General features: G+C 55.1%; 1 protein-coding gene across 3 annotated transcripts in view; it reads right to left on the bottom strand.

The window, feature by feature from the left end:
• Positions 1–18335, bottom strand: part of COL27A1 (collagen type XXVII alpha 1 chain) — a 143902-nt gene that overhangs the window by 54709 nt on the left and 70858 nt on the right. For all 3 annotated transcript variants that reach the window (XR_009541517.1, XM_060154530.1, XM_060154529.1), the window contains exons 16-25: positions 18266–18310; positions 14966–15019; positions 13643–13696; positions 12950–13003; positions 10090–10143; positions 9886–9939; positions 8233–8277; positions 6996–7049; positions 5275–5319; positions 794–847 (exon numbers count right to left, since the gene is read on the bottom strand). Coding sequence is in view for 2 of the 3 variants with exons in the window: in XM_060154530.1 (XP_060010513.1) it covers positions 794–847; positions 5275–5319; positions 6996–7049; positions 8233–8277; positions 9886–9939; positions 10090–10143; positions 12950–13003; positions 13643–13696; positions 14966–15019; positions 18266–18310 (513 nt within the window). In the remaining variant the exon portion in view is untranslated. The remainder of the gene's footprint in view (positions 1–793; positions 848–5274; positions 5320–6995; positions 7050–8232; positions 8278–9885; positions 9940–10089; positions 10144–12949; positions 13004–13642; positions 13697–14965; positions 15020–18265; positions 18311–18335) is intronic.

Genomic DNA, 18335 nt, shown 5'->3' on the forward strand with positions numbered 1-18335 from the left:
GCAACTTCCTGTGAATATAATTACTTCAAAAAGATGTTAAATTTTAAAAAATAAGAGGAAGAAGAGGAGAAAGAGAAGGAGGAGGAGAAGGTGACCAGAAGGTCTGGGACACAGGGAATGGTAAGAGGGAGGCACGGGATGAGCCTGGGAAGCTAGGTGGGGCCAGATTAGGACCTCAGTCTTTCCATCTATCCAATGGGAATAATATCAACTCCCGTAGGTCGCCTTCCTGGGGAATCAGATAAACCTTCCCCTCAAGGGCCCATGGGAAATGGGAAGCCACAAGCTATGGGCTGGGAGCCAACGTGGGGCAAAGTGTGGCCATGGAAACTGAATGTGGTTCAAATCCCAGCTCTGCCACTTCCTATCTGGGTCACCTTGAGCAAGTCACCTCCCCTATTGGAGCCTTGGTTATCTGGTCTGTAAAACAAAGCTGCTGGCATTAACAAGGCCAACTAAAGAACTGGGCTCCTTTTTTGAAAGATGACTCTGCCTCCTTCTGTTGCCAGCCCCACGCAGTGCCAGTGTGCAGCTGTGAGCGGCCCAGACCACGTAGATGGCTGTCACACAGACGTCTAACTGTGTTTGAGGATGCTGGCAGGAGGACATGGCGGAAGCCCCAGGGGATGCTGGGACACGGAACAATGGCTCTTTGAGGGTCTGGAAGGCCAGGGAAGCGAGGAGAGGCCAGGGAGGGAGGTCTGACACCCCCAGGGCAACCGGCCCCTTCACCTTTTAAAAATGTCAAAACACAAGCTCTATTTGCTTAGATATGCCCACCAACACGACTTACCTTTTCTCCCATGATTCCTGGCTCCCCGACCAGACCAATGAATCCCAGAAGCCCCTATAAGAAATGTGTATAAAAGCAAGAGAAAGAAGGAAGCAACGTGAATTCAGAGATGTGCTGAGTTTCAAAGGCAACTCGCCCACATCTCTCTTCCACCGGAGCTGTCTCCCCGTGTCTCCTGCCCTGTGCCGGGTAACCAGCCGGCGTGGGGCTGCCACCGAGGAGAGAGTTGCCTCTCTCTGGGCACTGTCCTGACTTCCTTCGCTCCACCAGATGGTTCTGATTTTGGAGCCAAGCGGTGGGGCTGCTGCCAGCATCCCTGGGAGAGCCACACATTCTTCCCGCGCCAGAAGCTGGGAGGCAGCCACCTCTGGGGAGGGGGTGGGATAGGGGAGTAGCGGGGCGGGGCAGGGGAAGGTCCTTCAGCGGTGCTGGGAAGAGGCCTGCCTAAGAGAAATCTGTCCCCATCTTTCGGGGCTCTGGGGCTGTTTCAAAGAGAGAAACAAACCTGTTGGCGGGGATAGAAGAAATACCCTAACAGCCCTTGCCAAAAAGACCTGATTGAAATCTGGGAAGTGAAGGCCTTTTTACTGTCTTGTGAAAGGCTTCCTCTCCTTTCTGAAAGAACACACACACACACACACACACACACACACACACACACACACGCACACACACTGTGGTTCCTGTTGCTCTGTTTTAACTCCACTGGGTGATAACTGGCCTCTGTGTTCCAGGATCCTTCTAGGTGGCTGCAGGCCTCGCTGCCGCCAGGAGCAGGTGACTGGCTCATCCTCAGTGAGGGCGACAGGCGTAGTTAGAGGAGTAACCCTGGAAGGCAGGCGATTCCCAGCCCAGACCCCACTCTCTTCTCTGCTAAGGAGAATTCCAGCAGATGGGGGTCTAGTATGGTTCAGGGCTGCAAAAGTGGCTTTGGAAGAGCCCAGGTTTGTAGCCAAGGGTTTCTGGGAGAATTCGGGAAGACTGAGGGATGAGTGGCTTTGCCCCATAAAACGTGCTCCCTGTCCCCAAACTGTATCCAGAAAGAAATGAGACCTTGAACCTGATCAGAAACAAACCCGAAGTTGTACACTCAGGCAGTGAAGCTGGCCCACCCAGGCAACTAGAGTGAAGAAAAAGCATCCGGTTCCAAAGGGTCAGCTCTGCGGGGCTCAGAGACAGTTTTAAAGTGGCAGCTCGGACCGGGACTGTGTGTGTCTCGTGGCTGCAGCCTAGGAGTCAACTCTGGTCTGTGTGGCTCCAAAGCCCATGCACCTGTCAGTCACTCCAACGCGTGTGGCCATGAGCAGGGCACAGATCTGCCTGGCACTCCGACACTATCACCATACACGGGGGCCTAGTTCCCTGAGTTCACAGACCCTTCGGGGTTGAAGTATGAGGTGAGAGGGGTGAGGTTCAAGGTACGAGATCATGGCTAATAGGTCACAGAAAATAACCAAGTATCCCTCCCATCCTATTCTAATTTATTTTAAAAGGGCACGGGGTTAAGACAGAGGCCTGCGCTCCCAACAAGGGAGCAGTCAGACATTTAGAGGATGCCGAGTAAAGGGAATAAAAGCTGCTCTGTTAAGAGGCCCCTGCCCAGCTGGCCCAGAGAAACAGAAATTTCATAGCTACTTTAAATTTATGAGTTGTTGGGTCCTGGAAGGCAGGCAGGTCATAAACTTCAATGAAGAAACCAAATGGGATCCTCATGAATAAGGGCCATACAGCCCATTCCCCGCCCCCATCCCAGGACACCCTGTCCCCACTGGGGCACTGTCCCGGAACATCCTGGCACCCTGTCCCGCGGGTGGAGCTGAGGCTGGTCCAGGGAAGCCCGCCCCCAAGGCCCAGGGCTTCCACCTGGCAGGGCTGGTGCAGAAGCAGCTCTGACAGCTGTGGGCACAGTTGGCTCCTCTCAGCTGGCAAGAGGGCATGCGGGGGGGAGGCAACATTGTCACCTGCAGTGGGCATGGCACAGACAGGATCTGAGTCCCCGGTGTGGGGGGGGGGGGGGAGGCTGGCCCGGTCCTTATGCAGTCTACAGATAAAGGCCTGTTGTCGACTGTGGGGGTTTTTCTCCCTCCCTCCCTGCTCTCATATGACTCTCTGCTGGGTGCTGGAGATGCAATTGGGAACAAGACAGTCGTGGATCCTCTGCTGGACTAGACATCTCAGGGTTAGGTGTTGAGAGGGCTGGTTTCCCCCTGGACAGAGCTTCTTAAAGGCAACGCTCATGCCTTGTAATTATCTTTGTGCACCCAGCACCTGGGACAGGGCCCAGCAGGCTGGCTGCACTCTAACTAGCTGTTGGAAAACCGCAAGAGCTCAGGTCAAGGGTTTTCTAGACTCTTCAGGGCAGGTCATGGGAATCCAGCAGGCCTGAGTGTCAACTTGGGCTCTGACGGTTATGTTACCGCCTGGGAGATCTCGGGCAAGTTATTTAACTTCTCAGAGCCTTGGTTTCCTCATCTGCAAAACGGGGCCAATACTACCGACTGTCATGGGGTTGCTGGAGGAACTGCCGGGGATGGTAAGGAAAGTGTTTGGCACAGAGCCTGGCACCTAACAGGTACCTGATAAATGCAGCAGACACTGTGGTTATAAGGAGGTCCTTATACTCTTTCCTGGGGATCCTCTGATTCTGCCATGAACAGGAAATGCCTGCTCCTTCCCACCTCGGGAGGGGCCGAGGGAACAGCAGGCATGGTACCCCGCGTGCCTAATGGCAGCCACTGGGCTCCTGCCTCATGGCTCAGACAGGTCTCTCTTTCCTGCTCAGCCAGCCGGGCAGCTAGCTGAGGGCTCTACTGAACAAGTGAGCCCGGGGCTGCCCGGGCCAGGTTGCCACTCCTCCTGCCCCAGCTTTGCCACCACCTTACTTGGTCATCTAAGTCAAGCCCATTCTCCTCCATGAATCCCAGCCTGCAACGTGGACCAGGATCCAGGGGTTCTTCACCTAGGGTCCCCGTAAGGCTCCACGGATGGATTTCAGGAGGCGGGGGGCGGAGGTGGTCCATAAACTTGAATGGGAAAAACTACAACTTTTATTTTCACCAACCTAGTTGAAATTTAGCAAATATGAGTGTAGCAACAAACCCACAGCACCTGTAATGGTCACAGATATTTACACGTCACGTTACCGTCACTGCTGCAGAGAGCTCAAAATGTACCAGCAAGGCTTGTCACCACTTCAAAATTGAGGTCATGACTGGACCCCGCCGTTAGATCTCGTGATTTAATGCAAAAATAAAGAAACAGATCTTTGAGGAGATCACATTTTAACGTACTGTCACATTTGTATTTCAATATAATTGATTTCCTTTGTAGTCCTTCGTTTTGTATTTTATGCATTTAAAAGTTCTCTATTCTGAGAAGGAGTCCATGGCCTTCACCAGCCTGCCAAAGGGGTCCAAGGCACCCCAGGATAGAGTGATTTCTAAGGACTCTTCGTGTCCTGCCATCTTAGGATTCCGAGTATCTATTTCCCGAGGGCCCTACCATGAGCATAACTATGAAATTAAATTTGCTGAACGTATTGCCTGTTTTTTTCCAATGAGGAAATACATCCAGGCCACGGCCGCCCTTCCAATCTCCCAGGCTTCCCACAGAATACACTCGAATAACACTGGAAAGGTTTCAAAAATCCAGTCCTCCCCCTGCTTTAGTTCCTTTCTTCCCCCCAACAGATGTTGGAGGCCTGGTGAGGAAGCTCATCGTGCGTGTGACTCTCACGCCATTGATGGTGTTTCTCGGTGGAGACAAATTCTTCTGGGTCCCCAGTATCATTGCTCCTTCCAGCCTGAGGCAGCTCCTCACAGGGTTCAGAAGGTGGGGTCCTGCTTTAAAGGAGTGGAGGAGACCGCTACCTTCCAACCCGGCCTACAAGCCCAGAGGTGATGCTTTCAGGAGGCACGGGGCTGCAGAGGGGGGACGGAGGCCGGCCATCCACCCAGCAGCCTCCAGCACCGAGGGCCCTGGACCTCCTTCTCAATGACCACTTGTCACCTCCTCTGCTCTTCAGACCCTGACCCGACTTCCCAACTATCCAGACCCACTGGTTTGAATTTCATCTTCTTTATAATTTAGGGATGCCTGGACCAAGAGTCCCTGGCAAGTGGCTCTGCTTCTCTGGTCTTCAAGCTTTCCCGTTAAATTGAGCACGAGCAGCGACCGTGGAGGGCTTTTCCACTTTTCACGTTCTGGGAGCAAAGTCACGTAATGTCTTTGGGCGAATGCCCCCAGAGCATCTGCAGAATCAGGGCGTGGGGCGTGACCGCTGTGACTGAGATTCATGGCTTTCTCATTCAGTGACCTCACCTCCCTCAGAGCCAGAGTCTGTCCGTGTCAATGAAAGGGGAAGATGAGCGAACCTACCTCTCCAGCTGGGATGGGGAATGAATGAGGTGCGTGTGCGTGCTTCCCACAGTGTAAGCGCTCAGTAAAGGGAGTCGATATGCTCCAAGACAGTGGTGACTCACCTGCTCACCCACGGGCCCCGGCCGTCCAGGATTGCCTGGTTCTCCCTGCAGAGAAACAGAGGAGGGTCACTTGGCATGGGTGACAGGAGTCTAGGCCTCCTGGGGGACACCCCAGTTGAGTGGCCTTAGTCCCCACCGGTGGGGATGGACCAGGAAACTCAACTCCAGAGTCCGGCCTTGGAGACTCCAAACAAGTGGCAGGGTCAAGGGATACTGGGACAGAACCTCTGGCCCCAGGGATGACCCCAGTCACCATTCCCTCAGAGTGGCCCTGGGCAGATTACTTGGCACGAGATCTGTATCTCATTTGGGCCCTTCATCAACCCATTTTGTGGAGATAGAAACTGAAGCTCAGAGAGGTGAAGTGACCTTCTGGAGGTCACACAGTGAGCTGGAAGCAGGGCTAGAATTGGAACGTTGGTCTGACTGATGGAAATCCCCATTCCTACTGCACCAGGCTGCCCCGCCGCAGGACGCGCAGGGAACTGGGGAGTCAGGGTGCCTGAGTACTGGACCTAACCCACCAGAGCTCTGCCACCAGCTCACAAGTGACTCTGGTGGGTCTCGTCTCTGCTCTGGGCTCGGCGTCCCCAGCTACAAATAAGGAAAATCAGACTCTTGTCTCCGAGGCTATTTCCAGCTCTCATACCAGGTGGCCATTCGCGGCCTCGTCCGTCTGCTGGGGCGGCTCCTGCTTCTTCTGCAGCCGTAGCTACACTGGTGAGCAGACCCACGGGACAAATCCACCCAGGCTATGCCACTGCTCCCACCACAGAAAGACAGCGGGTGTCTGAGGGAGAAAGGCCGAGACCTCAGAGGGCAGGACGTGAGCTTGGACCAGCCAGGAGTTTGGTTTACAAATGGACGTGGTGAGTTGAGATCCCGGCTCGAGCCTCAGCCTCCACCCCAACTCCTCCCCGAGACCTCACACTTGGGACCCGCAGAGGGGCCAGACAGACACAGACACGGGGGCCATTTCCCCTGAGGGGAGGGCACATGGACAGCCTGGGTCCCCCAGCTCTGCCCTCACCCTCTGTGCGCTTGGCCCAGCTGTAAACTTGGCCCAGGGATCCCTGCCCAGGACGGCTGGGGAAATCCAGCCTCTTCAAAGGGAGTGCCTGGAAGGGCATTAAGCTGCCCATGTGTTGAGGGTCACACTCTCCTACTGGGGCCAGTTCTTTTTTGATAACTTTAAAAGAACTGTTAATAAATGAAATGCACGTTTATGGTACGTGATGGGGAAAATACAGAAGCCCAGAGAAGAAAATGGAGATCTCCTGTAATCCCGCCACCCAGAGATAACCCCCGTCCACATTCCAGCCTTTGCTCTGAGCCTTCGGGAACAAGGGTAACCAGCCCCTGCCACCGGCTCATAATGCACTCTTCCGCTACGTGACCTGCTTCCTACACCCCCGCCGTCGCCCCCCGCAATGCACAGGCATCTTCCCGTCTTGTAAAATCTTCCAGCGCGCCATCTTTGGTGGCTACATTGTACCTCATTGCTTGAACGCTGCCCCACTGGGAGACACTGAGGTTCTGTCCATTGTTTCCTCTCCGTTAGCCATACATACTTTGTGATAAACGGGGACCATTTCCTCCCTTTTTCACAACAGGCCAGGGATTCAGGGGTCATCCTAGGGCCTCACAGGTTGGCTCCCCCTCTCTCCTCTCTTCCCCAGGCGTTCTCTCCTCCCTGCCCAGTCACTTCCAGGTCCCCTCACCTTCAAGCCATCCGGGCCAGGTCTTCCAGGAAACCCCTTTCTGCCGGGTTGACCCTGCAACAGGGAGAGGTGAGTGAGAGAAGCCAGGAGGCGGCAGGGATGCAGAGCCCCTATGTCTCTAGGCTGCCAACTGTCCTTGGGGAGGCAGGGAGGGTCTACAGCTGTGTGACCTTGGGAAGTCCCCCTTCCCCGGCTGGCCCTGTTTGCTAATGGGGATGATGAAACCTGATTTCAAGGAGTGAGGAAAAGGAAGGGACTGGAACAGAAGATAAAGGACACAGGGGGAATGGACAGTTTACACCAGTGGTCCTCAAGGTGCGGTCCGGGGCCCTCTGGGGGTCCCTGAGACCCTTTCCCTGGAGATTCCACTGGAGGTCAAAACAATTTTCATAAGAATATTAAGCTGTCATTTGCCCGCGTCACTCATTTTCATGAATGTAAGTGGAGTTTTCCAGAGGCTACACGACATGTGGTATCAACCACAGATGGAACGCAGAGGCAGACTGGAGAATCCAGCTGACTCCTATTAAGCCAGACGTTAAAGAGATTTGCAAGATATGTAAAACAATGCCACTCTTTTCATTAGATGATTTTGCTTTGGAAAATATAGCTATTTTTTTTAAAAAAACGATTTTTGTTAACATGAATCGGGTTTGTTATTAGTTTTGAATGAATTGATCCAAAGTTTCTCAGTTTTAAGTACTCATATCGATATAACCTACACAAAGAAAAGCATTTTGGGTCCTCAATCATTTTTAAGAATGTAAAGAGGTCCTGAGACCAAAAAAATCCACAACCTGCCAATTTATGCAATCGCGACTGAAGGTGGGGCAGGACATACACCTTCTTTCTGGAAGCCCACTTGGAGCAGAGGATAGAATGCAGTCAGTTTCCAGGCAGGGCATCCTCGCTTCCTGGCTATGAGATACTGGGCTAAGCCCTTCGCTCTTTGAGCCTTGGGGGCCTTGAATGAAACTAAGAAAGGCACTGTCTCTCTCACAGGAGAATCAAATGAACGGAAATGGATGCGCAAAGCACCAGCACACAGTAGGTGCGCAAGAACAGTTTCCTGCCCCTTGTCTCTCTCCTCTGGGGTCTGTCCTAGCTCCATCCCTGGGGGGCGGGCCAAGGCCCTCACTGACAACTTCTCTCCAGTGCACCACCCAGATGTTGCCCACCTGCACACAGCTGGCTCAGCACTGACAAATCCCACCTCCCCCGAGCCAGCAACACTCACCTCCAAGCCAGGGGCCCCCGGTGGCCCCACGGGTCCCTCATCTCCCTAGAGTCGGGAGACACGAGAGAGGAACAAAAAGGAGAAAGTTAACCCAGCGGTTGCCTTGGAGAACTTGACCTGTTAGGAGGGGAAGGGTGGGCACAGGAGAGCTCTCCTGGACGTAGAAATGGGGCACCTGGGCCCCTGCCTAGCCCCACCCAGGGCAGAGGCCTAGAGGCCAGGCCACATGGGGGCTTCTGTGTGAATGGGGCTCCAGCTGCCCCGTGACTGTGGTTCGCTCGGGCTGGTGGTCGCGCTGGGCAGGAGAGCCAAACCCGACCCTATGCCGTGGGAGCAGAGCCCAGACGGCAGCTCAAAGATACGGCTCTGCTCTGAGCTCTGCCATTTACTCGGTGAAAGAACTTACCCTCACTGTGCCTCAGTTTCCCCACCTGTAAAAGGGTGCAGGGCAGAGAGGATCATACTAAACTCTGATGAGTAGCCTAAGTTGAGTTCCTGGAGGAGAGCCACGATGTCTCATTCTTTTTTGAAGCCATGCCCCCGACATCACTCAGGATGAGTGTGCCCAGGGTCTAGTGGGTGTGTGGTGCGTGAAGGCTGGGAGGCGGGCACAAGAGAGGGAAGAGATGGAGGACCGAATGAATGTATGAGTGGACAGGTGAATCAATGAAGACATGAGCAAGTGGCAGGCATATGAGTGGGAATGTGGTAACGTGAGTGTAGACGGAAGCACGGGGCTGGTGCCGTCTTTCCCTCCTAGCCTCCTTCCAGTTTCCCGCCCGTGGAGATGCCTCAGGCCCTCCCACAGGCTCAGGCAGCCTCCAGACTGGCCCGTATGGCATGCCAGACCCGGAACCAGTCTGAGAAGGCACCCATGTCAGCCAGATGCCTGCCTGTGGTCGTGGTGAGTCTGGGCCTCCTGCACCCTCACCCAGGGCTGTGTGTCATGGGGGACCTGAGGCCTGAGGCCTGAGGCCAAGGTGTGCAGTGGAGGGCCTCGTGCACGGGAAAAACCTGGGACCAGCCCCTGAGGCATCCAACAGCCCTTCACCTGATGCTCCAACAGGCCCAGAGAACTTGTCAATCCCCTTCATCATGAATGAGTCAATCAGCACATCTTCACTCTGCCACTTACTAGCTGCACAAGTCTTGTCATTCTCTGGGGAGGCCGGAGGCGGCCCCCAGGAGCCCAGAAGTTACAGGGTCTATGCCATGGGCTTTGGGTTCAGCAGACCTGGGTTGGAAACCTAATGCTGCCTGCCACTAACCATGGAACCCGACGTAGTGTCTTTATTCCCCTGAGATTCAGGACCTCACGTGAGCTGACGATTCCTTCCCTCCCATATCAATACCCCAATAAACTGTGCTGCTGTGAGCAGAAGCAGTGGCGGTGGCTCCGAGACAGAAAACCCCAGGGCAATGGGGTTGCCGTGGTGGGAGTGACCCGCCAGTCTGGCCGGGGCAGAGAAGGACCCTGGAAAGGTCACGGGGCAGGGCTGTAAAGGGTGAGCTGGAGGGCAAGCCTGAGGCGGCCCTGGGCCCTGTGTCTCCTGACTGAGGGGCCCTGGCCCTCATCTAAGGCCTCCAGGACCCAGGAGAGAGCAGGCTGGGAGCTGGGAGGGATGGGCAGGGGGCAGGGCCAGACGGTCTCACCTCTGGCCCCAGCTGCCCACGGGGTCCCGGCAGGCCTCGAGCTCCAGGCTTACCCTGGTGAGAAGGGAACAAAAAGGGGTCTCAGAGGCAGCACCTCCATCTCCATCACAGGCTGGCAAGACTCCTGCTGGCTTGCAAGCAGGCCCATGGTTTCCAAAGAGCTGTCATCCTCATCAGCCAGAGCTCCCCTGGGCAGGGACTCACCTTCATGCCTTCCTGGCCGTTGTCCCCAGGGGGGCCAATGTCTCCGGGAAATCCCTGAACGGAAGCAGAGGGTAGAAGTCACCCAGGGGGACTACGAAGGGAAATGCCAAGGCCACAGGTCTTACAGGGGGACCGACCTGGATTTCCATCTCATCCTGCAGGGGATGTGACGCTGGGCCGTCAGTTATCACAGTTCTAAAACAAAGAATCAGCCCCTACACTTCAGAGAGGTGCTGAGAAAATTAAGGAAGACAAGGCAGGAAGGTCTCAGCACGGGAACAAGCACATACAAGTTCGTCCAATGCAGACTTTCCCAAGTCCTAAGCCTGGGGCAGCCAGGGCCTCGGAGCCAGCCGTCCTCTGCTCTGAGAAATGCCATCCTTTACTGCAGGGGTCCTCTGTGTTCTGGGTTTGTTGTGACTTTGAAAGGCTCGGAAAGGACGGATCTAGTAAATCTCAGCTCATGTCGGAAGCTGAAATTCCCACTGAGATTTACTAGATGGATGACTAGTACATCCATTTACAATGGAAGCTTCTTCCTGACACGGAGCAGAATCTCCTCCCTTCCCCAACAGAAAAGGCCTGCCCTTCTCTGTCCCTTCTAGTCAGGGGCCCAGGGCCCCTCAGTCTGGCTTCCTCCAACTGCCCAGCTTCCAATGTTCCTGATCCCTAGGACACCCATGCTTCTCTGGGTGTGAACTGACCAGCACAGGCCAGTATAAGAACATCCCCTTCCTTGTTCTAGGTGTAATACCTCTGTTAATTCAGCCTAGAACCCCATTTGCTTTCAGGGCAGACCCACTACTCCCTTTGGTTTCTGTCAGCCAGAAACCAAAGCCTTCTTATATGAATCCCTGAGATCAGAACGCTCCCCCACTCCGCCTTTGTAAGTGGCTTTTTCCCCGTCCTCTTTTGAGCTTTTGGTAACTCCCATTAAGTTCCAGCTCAAGCCTTCTCTCACGCTTCTCATTAGCAAAGGCAAGAACGGTCCTGAATTTGGAGCTAACACACACGGAGCTAAAGCCCCATGTGTTTTTCTTCAAATTGAAAGACTCAAAGTCCCATTCTGCCCCGACTCACTGTGTGACCCCGGACAGGTTTCTAAGCCTCTCTGGGCCTCGGCTTCCTCACCTCTAAAATGGCGACCATAAAATCATCTAACAGGGCTGTTCCGAGGCTTAAAGAGAATAAGGTGAGTGCAGCGCTTAGTTCAGTATTTGGCACCTGGTACGCACTCAATAAAAATCTGCATTCCAAAGGGTTTTGGGTCCTGTGTCCTGGGAAAACAAAACAAGTCTGCCTGGGGTGGGCCTGTCTCCAGGGAGAACTTGAAGGTCAGGATCCTGATCAAATCCTAGCACTCACACAGCTCGGACCCACTGATGAGTGCAAGAGCTAATTCACACGGGGGCTAGGGGGCTGGAGCTGCACCCACGGTCGGTGGCCGAAAAGAGGCAGAGACCCGGGAAGGCGCTGACATGCTCGTCAGCTTCTGTGTCTTCAGCTGCGCCGAGCCATCTTCTGGATACTGAGTCCGCCAATCCAAACAGAACGCAAAGATGGGGGAGGAAGACCCCACCCCCGTCTGTCCAGGGCCCCAGGAGGAAGCCAAAGAGCAAATAAAGACTTTCTTTGCTACAAGTAGCAGAGTGGCCCTGAGGAGGTCACTCCGCTGCTCTGTGACTCAGTTCCCTCATCTGTAAACGGTGGTAGCAATATCTCCCTCCCTGGTTGTGGTGACCATTCGATCAGTTCTCATCCCGAAGATACTACGCGGCCTCCTGGCATGAGGAGGTGCCTAATGTGAGGCAGCAGGCTTTCCACCCGCCCTGGCCAGACTGCTGGGAAACCCGGACTCTCAGAGAAGTCTTTTTCCAGTGACCAGGGGAAGGAAGCAGGTCCATGGAAGAGAGGCCAAGTCCAGTCGTCTAAAGATAGGACTGTGTCATGGCCAAAGTCAACAGAGAAAGTAGAACTTGTAGCTTTCAGGAAACACTCTCTCTTCCATCCGGGGGATACCAGGAGTGATCTCTGGAAGGATCTGGAGAACCCGGCAGAACTAGACTTCTGTCTCTGAGACCTTACGAATGTGCAAGGCCCCAGGCCAGGGAGGTGTGTAGAGGTGGGGTGGCGGCTAGGGCTGAGCTAGACCCCCTGAGACAGACAGTAGCCCTAGCACTGTCCACCCTGTTCTCCAGAGCTGGTCTCTGTACTGGGGTTTGGGGTGGGGTGGGGGGAGAGCAAAAGGGACTCGACTAGCTGCCTCGCTCCTTTGTACATAAATGCCAGGGGATGAACGTTTAACGTACCTGGGCTGGTTATCACATGTATCAGAAACTCTCAGGTTCTACTGACTCAACTAGAGTTGTTACGTTAATTGCTTTATCCATCCTTCACTATTTCTCCTTCTCCATTGAACACCAGAGTTTTACACTTGTCCCCTGCTCCCCCGTGTGAGCCGTGAGCCCTGCACTTCTCCAGGGTGGCTGCTGGCAGTTAGAAAAGCTCCAGGGCTCAGAGGGGTTGGATGCCTCAAACCTCAGTGTAGAGAATGTGGGGAGCTGGTGAAGGGTCGAGGCAGTAGAGCTCAGAGGGTTTTCCTGATGTTTGTTCTGGAAACTGTAAAGGTGGCTACGAAGCCGGGGAGGCTGTCTGAGGCCAGCTTCTGTGCCACTGCCTTTGAGAGCCTCTACGGAAGCCGGGAGGCACAGAGGCAGAAAAGGAATTTCTATTCTCAGCCCCATCTCTCATCTGCTGTGTGACCCCAGGCAAGTCTCTCCCTGTCTCTGAGCCTTGGTTTCCCAAGCACAACACCCAGTCCCAGTAGCAGCCAGACACAGAGAAATGGGGTATTGCATACCTCGGGTCCAGGGGGCCCAGGAAACCCAATGGATCCTTTGTCTCCAACTTTGCCCTATGGAAGAAGAGAAGAGATTGTGGAGGAGTCAGGGCTAAGTGAGGGTCTACCTTCCCTGGATCTCCTGTATTAGCCCGCTGGCTGGGGGTGGTTGGAAAACTCAGGAGAATAGGAGTGAAATCTGCCTAGGTACCTGCAAGGAGCTACGGTTCAAACCCCATCTCCTACACTTGCTAGCCACAGGATCCAGGGCAAGTCACTTCACCTTGGAACCTCACTTTCCCCATCTGCAAAATGGGAGCAATAAGAAGTCTCTAACTCCTGGGGTTGTTGGCAGACTTCAGAGAGGTATAGCACAGGAAGGATCTGATGCACAGTAACATTCAATAAATAAACGACACCCACTGCTATTATTAATAATGTTACTATTAGTTATGAGACATTGGGAGCCCTGATTCTCACCAGAGGTCTGCCAGTGACTGATGCCTATCTATGGTGCTGGGTGTACTCCTGCCCCTCTGGGCCTCAGTGTCCTCATCTGTAAAATGGGTGAATCTCCATTTCTGCTCTGCTCTATTCGCCTCCCAGAGCTGCTGCGAGAGGAAAGGAGATCCTGGATGTGAAAGCGTCTCTGGCCACATTCCATGACCATCTGGAGAGTGTGAGGTTGGGGATCTCAGAGCAGAAGGTACTTACCACAGGCCCTGGCTTCCCCCGTGCGCCTGGGAACCCTGGTAATCCCTGGCTCCCCTGAAAGAGATGCAGAGCAAACTGTGGTTAGTTAGGAGCGGAAATGGCCAGATGAACGGCTGCTTGGTCATCCTTGCCGGCCTGAGGCTTAGAGAACATCCACATTTAGGGGGAGGATGAGCTCCCCAGTCCTTTTCCCTGCTTGCAAGTTCCAGCTTGGCAGCCCTATCGGCTGGGACCTGGGGATGCAAAGGTGAAACAGCAGCTCCTGTCCTCACCAGGTCATCCTGGAACCCGGGACCCTGGGCCTCCAAGCAAGCGCTGGAGCACTGTTGATGCCCGGGGAAGTCTGGAGCCTGGGGCCCAGCTGGAGAGGCAGCCAGGCCTGCGTGGCTCGCAACCCGGAGACACTGAGGCTGGGTCAGGACAGGCCAGCCAGGAGGGATGGGAGAGGAAGAGGCAGAGCTGGCCAACATCTGGGTCTCGTTGACTGGCTGGGTGAGGTCCAGATGTGGCCACATGGTGCCGGACACAGGCAAAGAGGAGCCGGCCTCGGCAGGCTGCCTGGGTTCCTCAGCCAGGCAGGCCAGCTACTCACTCAGACGTGTCTTAAATGTTCACCAGTCTGTGCAGGACCCTCAGCTGAGCTCCTCCAGGCCAGCCGGGGGCCCTATGCTTGGGAACCTGCTGTCTGGCAGGGGGCTGAGCACAAATCCCCATCAGCCAGGGGAGAAATGTGCTACCGCAGGTGATGGGCAGGGAGTGAGAATGGCAGAGAAGGGAACGGTCACTTCCTGAGCAGGTAGAGAAGACGGCACCCACGCGGGGTTCTGCGGCGGGGCTGGGCCGTGCACAGGCGGGACGGAGGGTGTGCCCGGCTAGGCAGCAGTGCGTGCAAACTTGAGGTGCAGCGGGCAGGTCAGTGGGGCTGGAGCACAGGGCTAGAAGGGCGAGGGGCAGGAAAGTGTCAGAGTGTCCTGTGCGCCGGGGGGCCGGGTGCCGGGGCAAGGAGCCGGGACACCACTCTGGGGGCAGTAGGGGGCCATGGATGGGCTGCGAGCACAGAGCAGAGCTGGGCCCTCAGGACAGTTTTGTGGCGGTGAGGAAGGCAGCCTGGGAGGGAAGAGGCTGGGGCCTGGGACTAAGTCAGGAGGCCATTGTGAAGTCCAGGGAAGAGACAGTGAGAGGGTAGACGGAGGATGGAGAAGACAGGATTGTGTGAAAGGAAGCCATCCTACAGGCGGGTCCTGGCCCTTGACGGGCCCTGGGAAGGAAGCCAGAGCAGAGAAGGGCAGGGCAGGGGGCAGGGGGCAAATCTGCTGCAATTACCTTGTCTCCTTGGAATCCGGTATCTCCTGACACACCCGGAACCCCTTGTTCACCCTAAATACACACCAGCAAAGAAGGTTACGATGGAGACCACGGTGGGTTCTGGAAGTCTCCCCGACATCCAGACCCATTGGGAGGGTACAGCTCTGCTGAGGCTGTTCCCAAAGTCGATCTGCCCAGCAGCAGCCTTGTTAGAGCAAAGGGCAGCTCCCAGCCCTGCCCTGCCCCCGGTAGGGAAGCTAGGCCCTGCGGGGACAGAGCCAGCTTACGTGCAGGTCTGCCTGGGGTCGCTCAGGTGGCTGAACATTCCACTAACAGAAAACTAAACTGCCCAGTATCAGCTGGCCTTGTCAGGAGAACAGACACTTGAGGGTCAAAGGGGCTGTGCCACGATCTTTCAACCTCCTCATCAGTGGTGTCACACAGAGGAGCGCGCAGCCTGGACCGTGGCCCTGCGCCGCTAAAGGTTCTGAGCGCTTGCGGCCCTGCGCCGCTGAAGGTTCTGAGCGCTTGCATCTGTGGCTTGATATTTTTCACCACCAGGCTGTGAGCTGTCATTTCGTCCTTCCGTGGGAGTTTCTATGCCAGCAATCTGCTTCGGTCTACTGCTAATTAGCTGCTTTTAATCAGCTATAGCATGAGAAACCGGAGCACCTGGCTAGTTAAGACTATGTGTCAACAACGAGTCAACAGGCCTCGAGTTAGGTCTGGGTGTTTCTTTGCTAAGATGACACACCGCGTGGGCTTGGTGACACTGATTCTGGCTGTCGGAGGCCTCTTCCAGTCCGTGCCTGTATTCAGCCACGTCCTGGTAAATGAGCTGTCGCAGAACCAGATTGGGAGACGTTTCTCCTTGGAGCTGGACGTGTCTCACACAGCCCTCATCATTTCCAGCTTCCCATGTTGGTACATTGGCCCCAGGACTCAGAAAACATTCACAGCCCCAGGAGCAGTTGGAGGAATGGGGAGAAAAACCCAGGAAGAATGGAGAATCTTAGAGAACTCATGTCGTGCCGCTAAGGCCATGATCCAGCAGAACTCCCTTGGTAGAACAAAAGCCAGAATTTTTTTTTAAATAATAAAAAAAAATGTTAACTTACTTTGGTTTTTCCAGTTTGGAAAATCTTGTACAATATCCCAGAATTTTAGGAACCAAGGAACATTTTTTTTAAATGTCCAAAGGAGGAGTAAGATGGTTTTAAAAAAAAAGTTTCAAAGGCACCTAAGAAATCAACACAATGGGTTTGGAGAAGGCTGGGCCTGGCGCAGGAGCCTGGGTTCCAGAATGTGCTGCCATGGGGGGACACGGAGCCAGGTTGTTGTAAGTGGGACTGAGGCCAGGCTGGGTCACGGACAATCTGGGATTCTGGGCAGGATGACCATGGAACATGAAGGGGTGTCTCTATCACCCCAGGGGAGGGCCAGGGGGTAGGGTGGGAGTGAAGAGGGGATGATCCGAACCCTGCCCCCCGAAATATTAAGACCCTGCCCCAGCCACAGGGGCAGAAAAGAGATTTCGTTTGCTTTTCTTATTTTTCTTTTTTTTCAACACTTAAGACTTATTTGATTTTCCTGAGATCTACGAGCAGGAAAATAATTTTCTCCTCTTTTTTTTTTTTTTTCCAGTGCTTTCACCTCTCTCGATGTCCCAGGCACCAGCGGTCAGCAAGCCAGCCGAGTTCTACGTAACACATTGATTGCCATGTTCCTGAAGAAACAGTGAGCTGGAGGCCAGCTCTGCAAAGGGCCTATAAAAAGCTCCCTGCCTACACTCCTATTTCCCCCACTTCCTTCCCCTCCTCCATGACTTCAACATTTCCAGAGTGCTGACGACTCACACCGCAGGGTAAACAGGTAGCTGTGGGGAAGCCCCACCTCCAGCAGAAAGACCCTGCATCTCCAGAGCGAGGGCGGTGGAAGAGGGGGCTTAGCAAAGGCAGCAGGGCACGGCCAGGGGGCAGAGCTGAGTCCGCGAGGCTGAGGGAGCTGCAGCTGGAGGCTTGGGCGTGACGGGAGGAGATGGGAAAGGGGGAAACAGATGAGAAGACTGAGCACCGCACGGCTAGGTACCTAGGGGTGGGAGTGGGTGAGACAATCTGGGGTGCCCATTTCTGTCCAGCAGCTCTAACTTTCTGAGTCCAGGGTCTGGGCTGGCTCCAATAGATCACTGAGTTTCCTTCGCTGCGTCTCTTCTCCTCTTTGGGTCTGCTTCCCTGGCTGTGAAATGTACGCACTGGAGGAGGTGACTTCTAAGGGCCTCACTGGCTCTGCCCTTCCGACCTGTCTTGCTTCGTGGTGGAGGTCTCTGTCGGCAGTGCCTGGGTTCAAATCCTGACACTACTTACCAGCTGTCTGTGCTCGGCAAGCTTCCTATCTCACAGAGGGGCGGAGGATGCCTGGGCTAAGCCCCGCAGAGCACTCAGAGCGGGCCCAGCGCCGGTACCTGTTCCTGTTCCTCGGACTTAGGAGGAGCAGAGTCACCTGAAGACAGGTGCAGAGGCAGCCTGGCCCTGGGAGCAGCTGAGCAGCTCTTATTGGCTCAGGTTTATGGAACCTGGGATGTTGCCAGAAACTCTCCCGCACTCCCTGAGGCAGAGGGGAGGGCAGGGAGATGGCCACAGGGCAGAGCACAGGGGCACCACTCCCTGCCCTCCATGTCTCTTGGCTCAGATGCTGCAGGACCCAGGCCAGGTGCTGCCCCATGCTGGGCCCCGGGGTCCCACCTACCCACCTCCAGCTTTGGTTTGGCCTGGGGTCAGTTCAGCAGCAGGGCTGCAGAGGGCACGTGGCAGCTGGCAGGAAAGCAGGTGGGAGCTCAGGGGCCTGTCCTGGTTTTCCCGTTGCATTTTCAGACCCTGGGATGGGGCTCCCTCTTCTCATCTGGGCGGCTGATGCGTATCTGTCTCCTCCTATGCCTGGGAGGGGTCTCTGGACCCCCCACCAGCCCTGCCCTGGGGCCCATCATCTCAGCACCGCTCCTCCCCGCCCACCCCGTGTTCTGTGGCTTTGGCCTCAGCTTTGCTCCCCAAATTCGGAGACCTGCCTTACCCTACCCCCGACCCGGATCTCGAGAGCCCCCCACACTCTGTCTGCCAAGGTCTGCGTGCCTCCAGAGCCATCAGCCTGGGTCCCACCCAGACTTAACAAGGAAGAAGCTGGGGAGCGCAGATTTAGCGGGGCCAGAGGGCAGGCAGTAAGAGCGCAGGGGAGTGGACCTGGCAAGAAATCAGCAGCAGCGTCGAGGCTGAGGGGGGTCGCATGCAGACAAAACACAGTGCAATAAGGGAGTATTCAGATCACCTTATCACCTTTCAGTCCGGGTTCCCCCACGTTTCCCATCAGTCCCTGCAAGACAGAGGCCAGGGTTCAG

This window comes from Lagenorhynchus albirostris, chromosome 7, assembly GCF_949774975.1.
Source record: "Lagenorhynchus albirostris chromosome 7, mLagAlb1.1, whole genome shotgun sequence".
NCBI lineage: Eukaryota > Metazoa > Chordata > Mammalia > Artiodactyla > Delphinidae > Lagenorhynchus > Lagenorhynchus albirostris.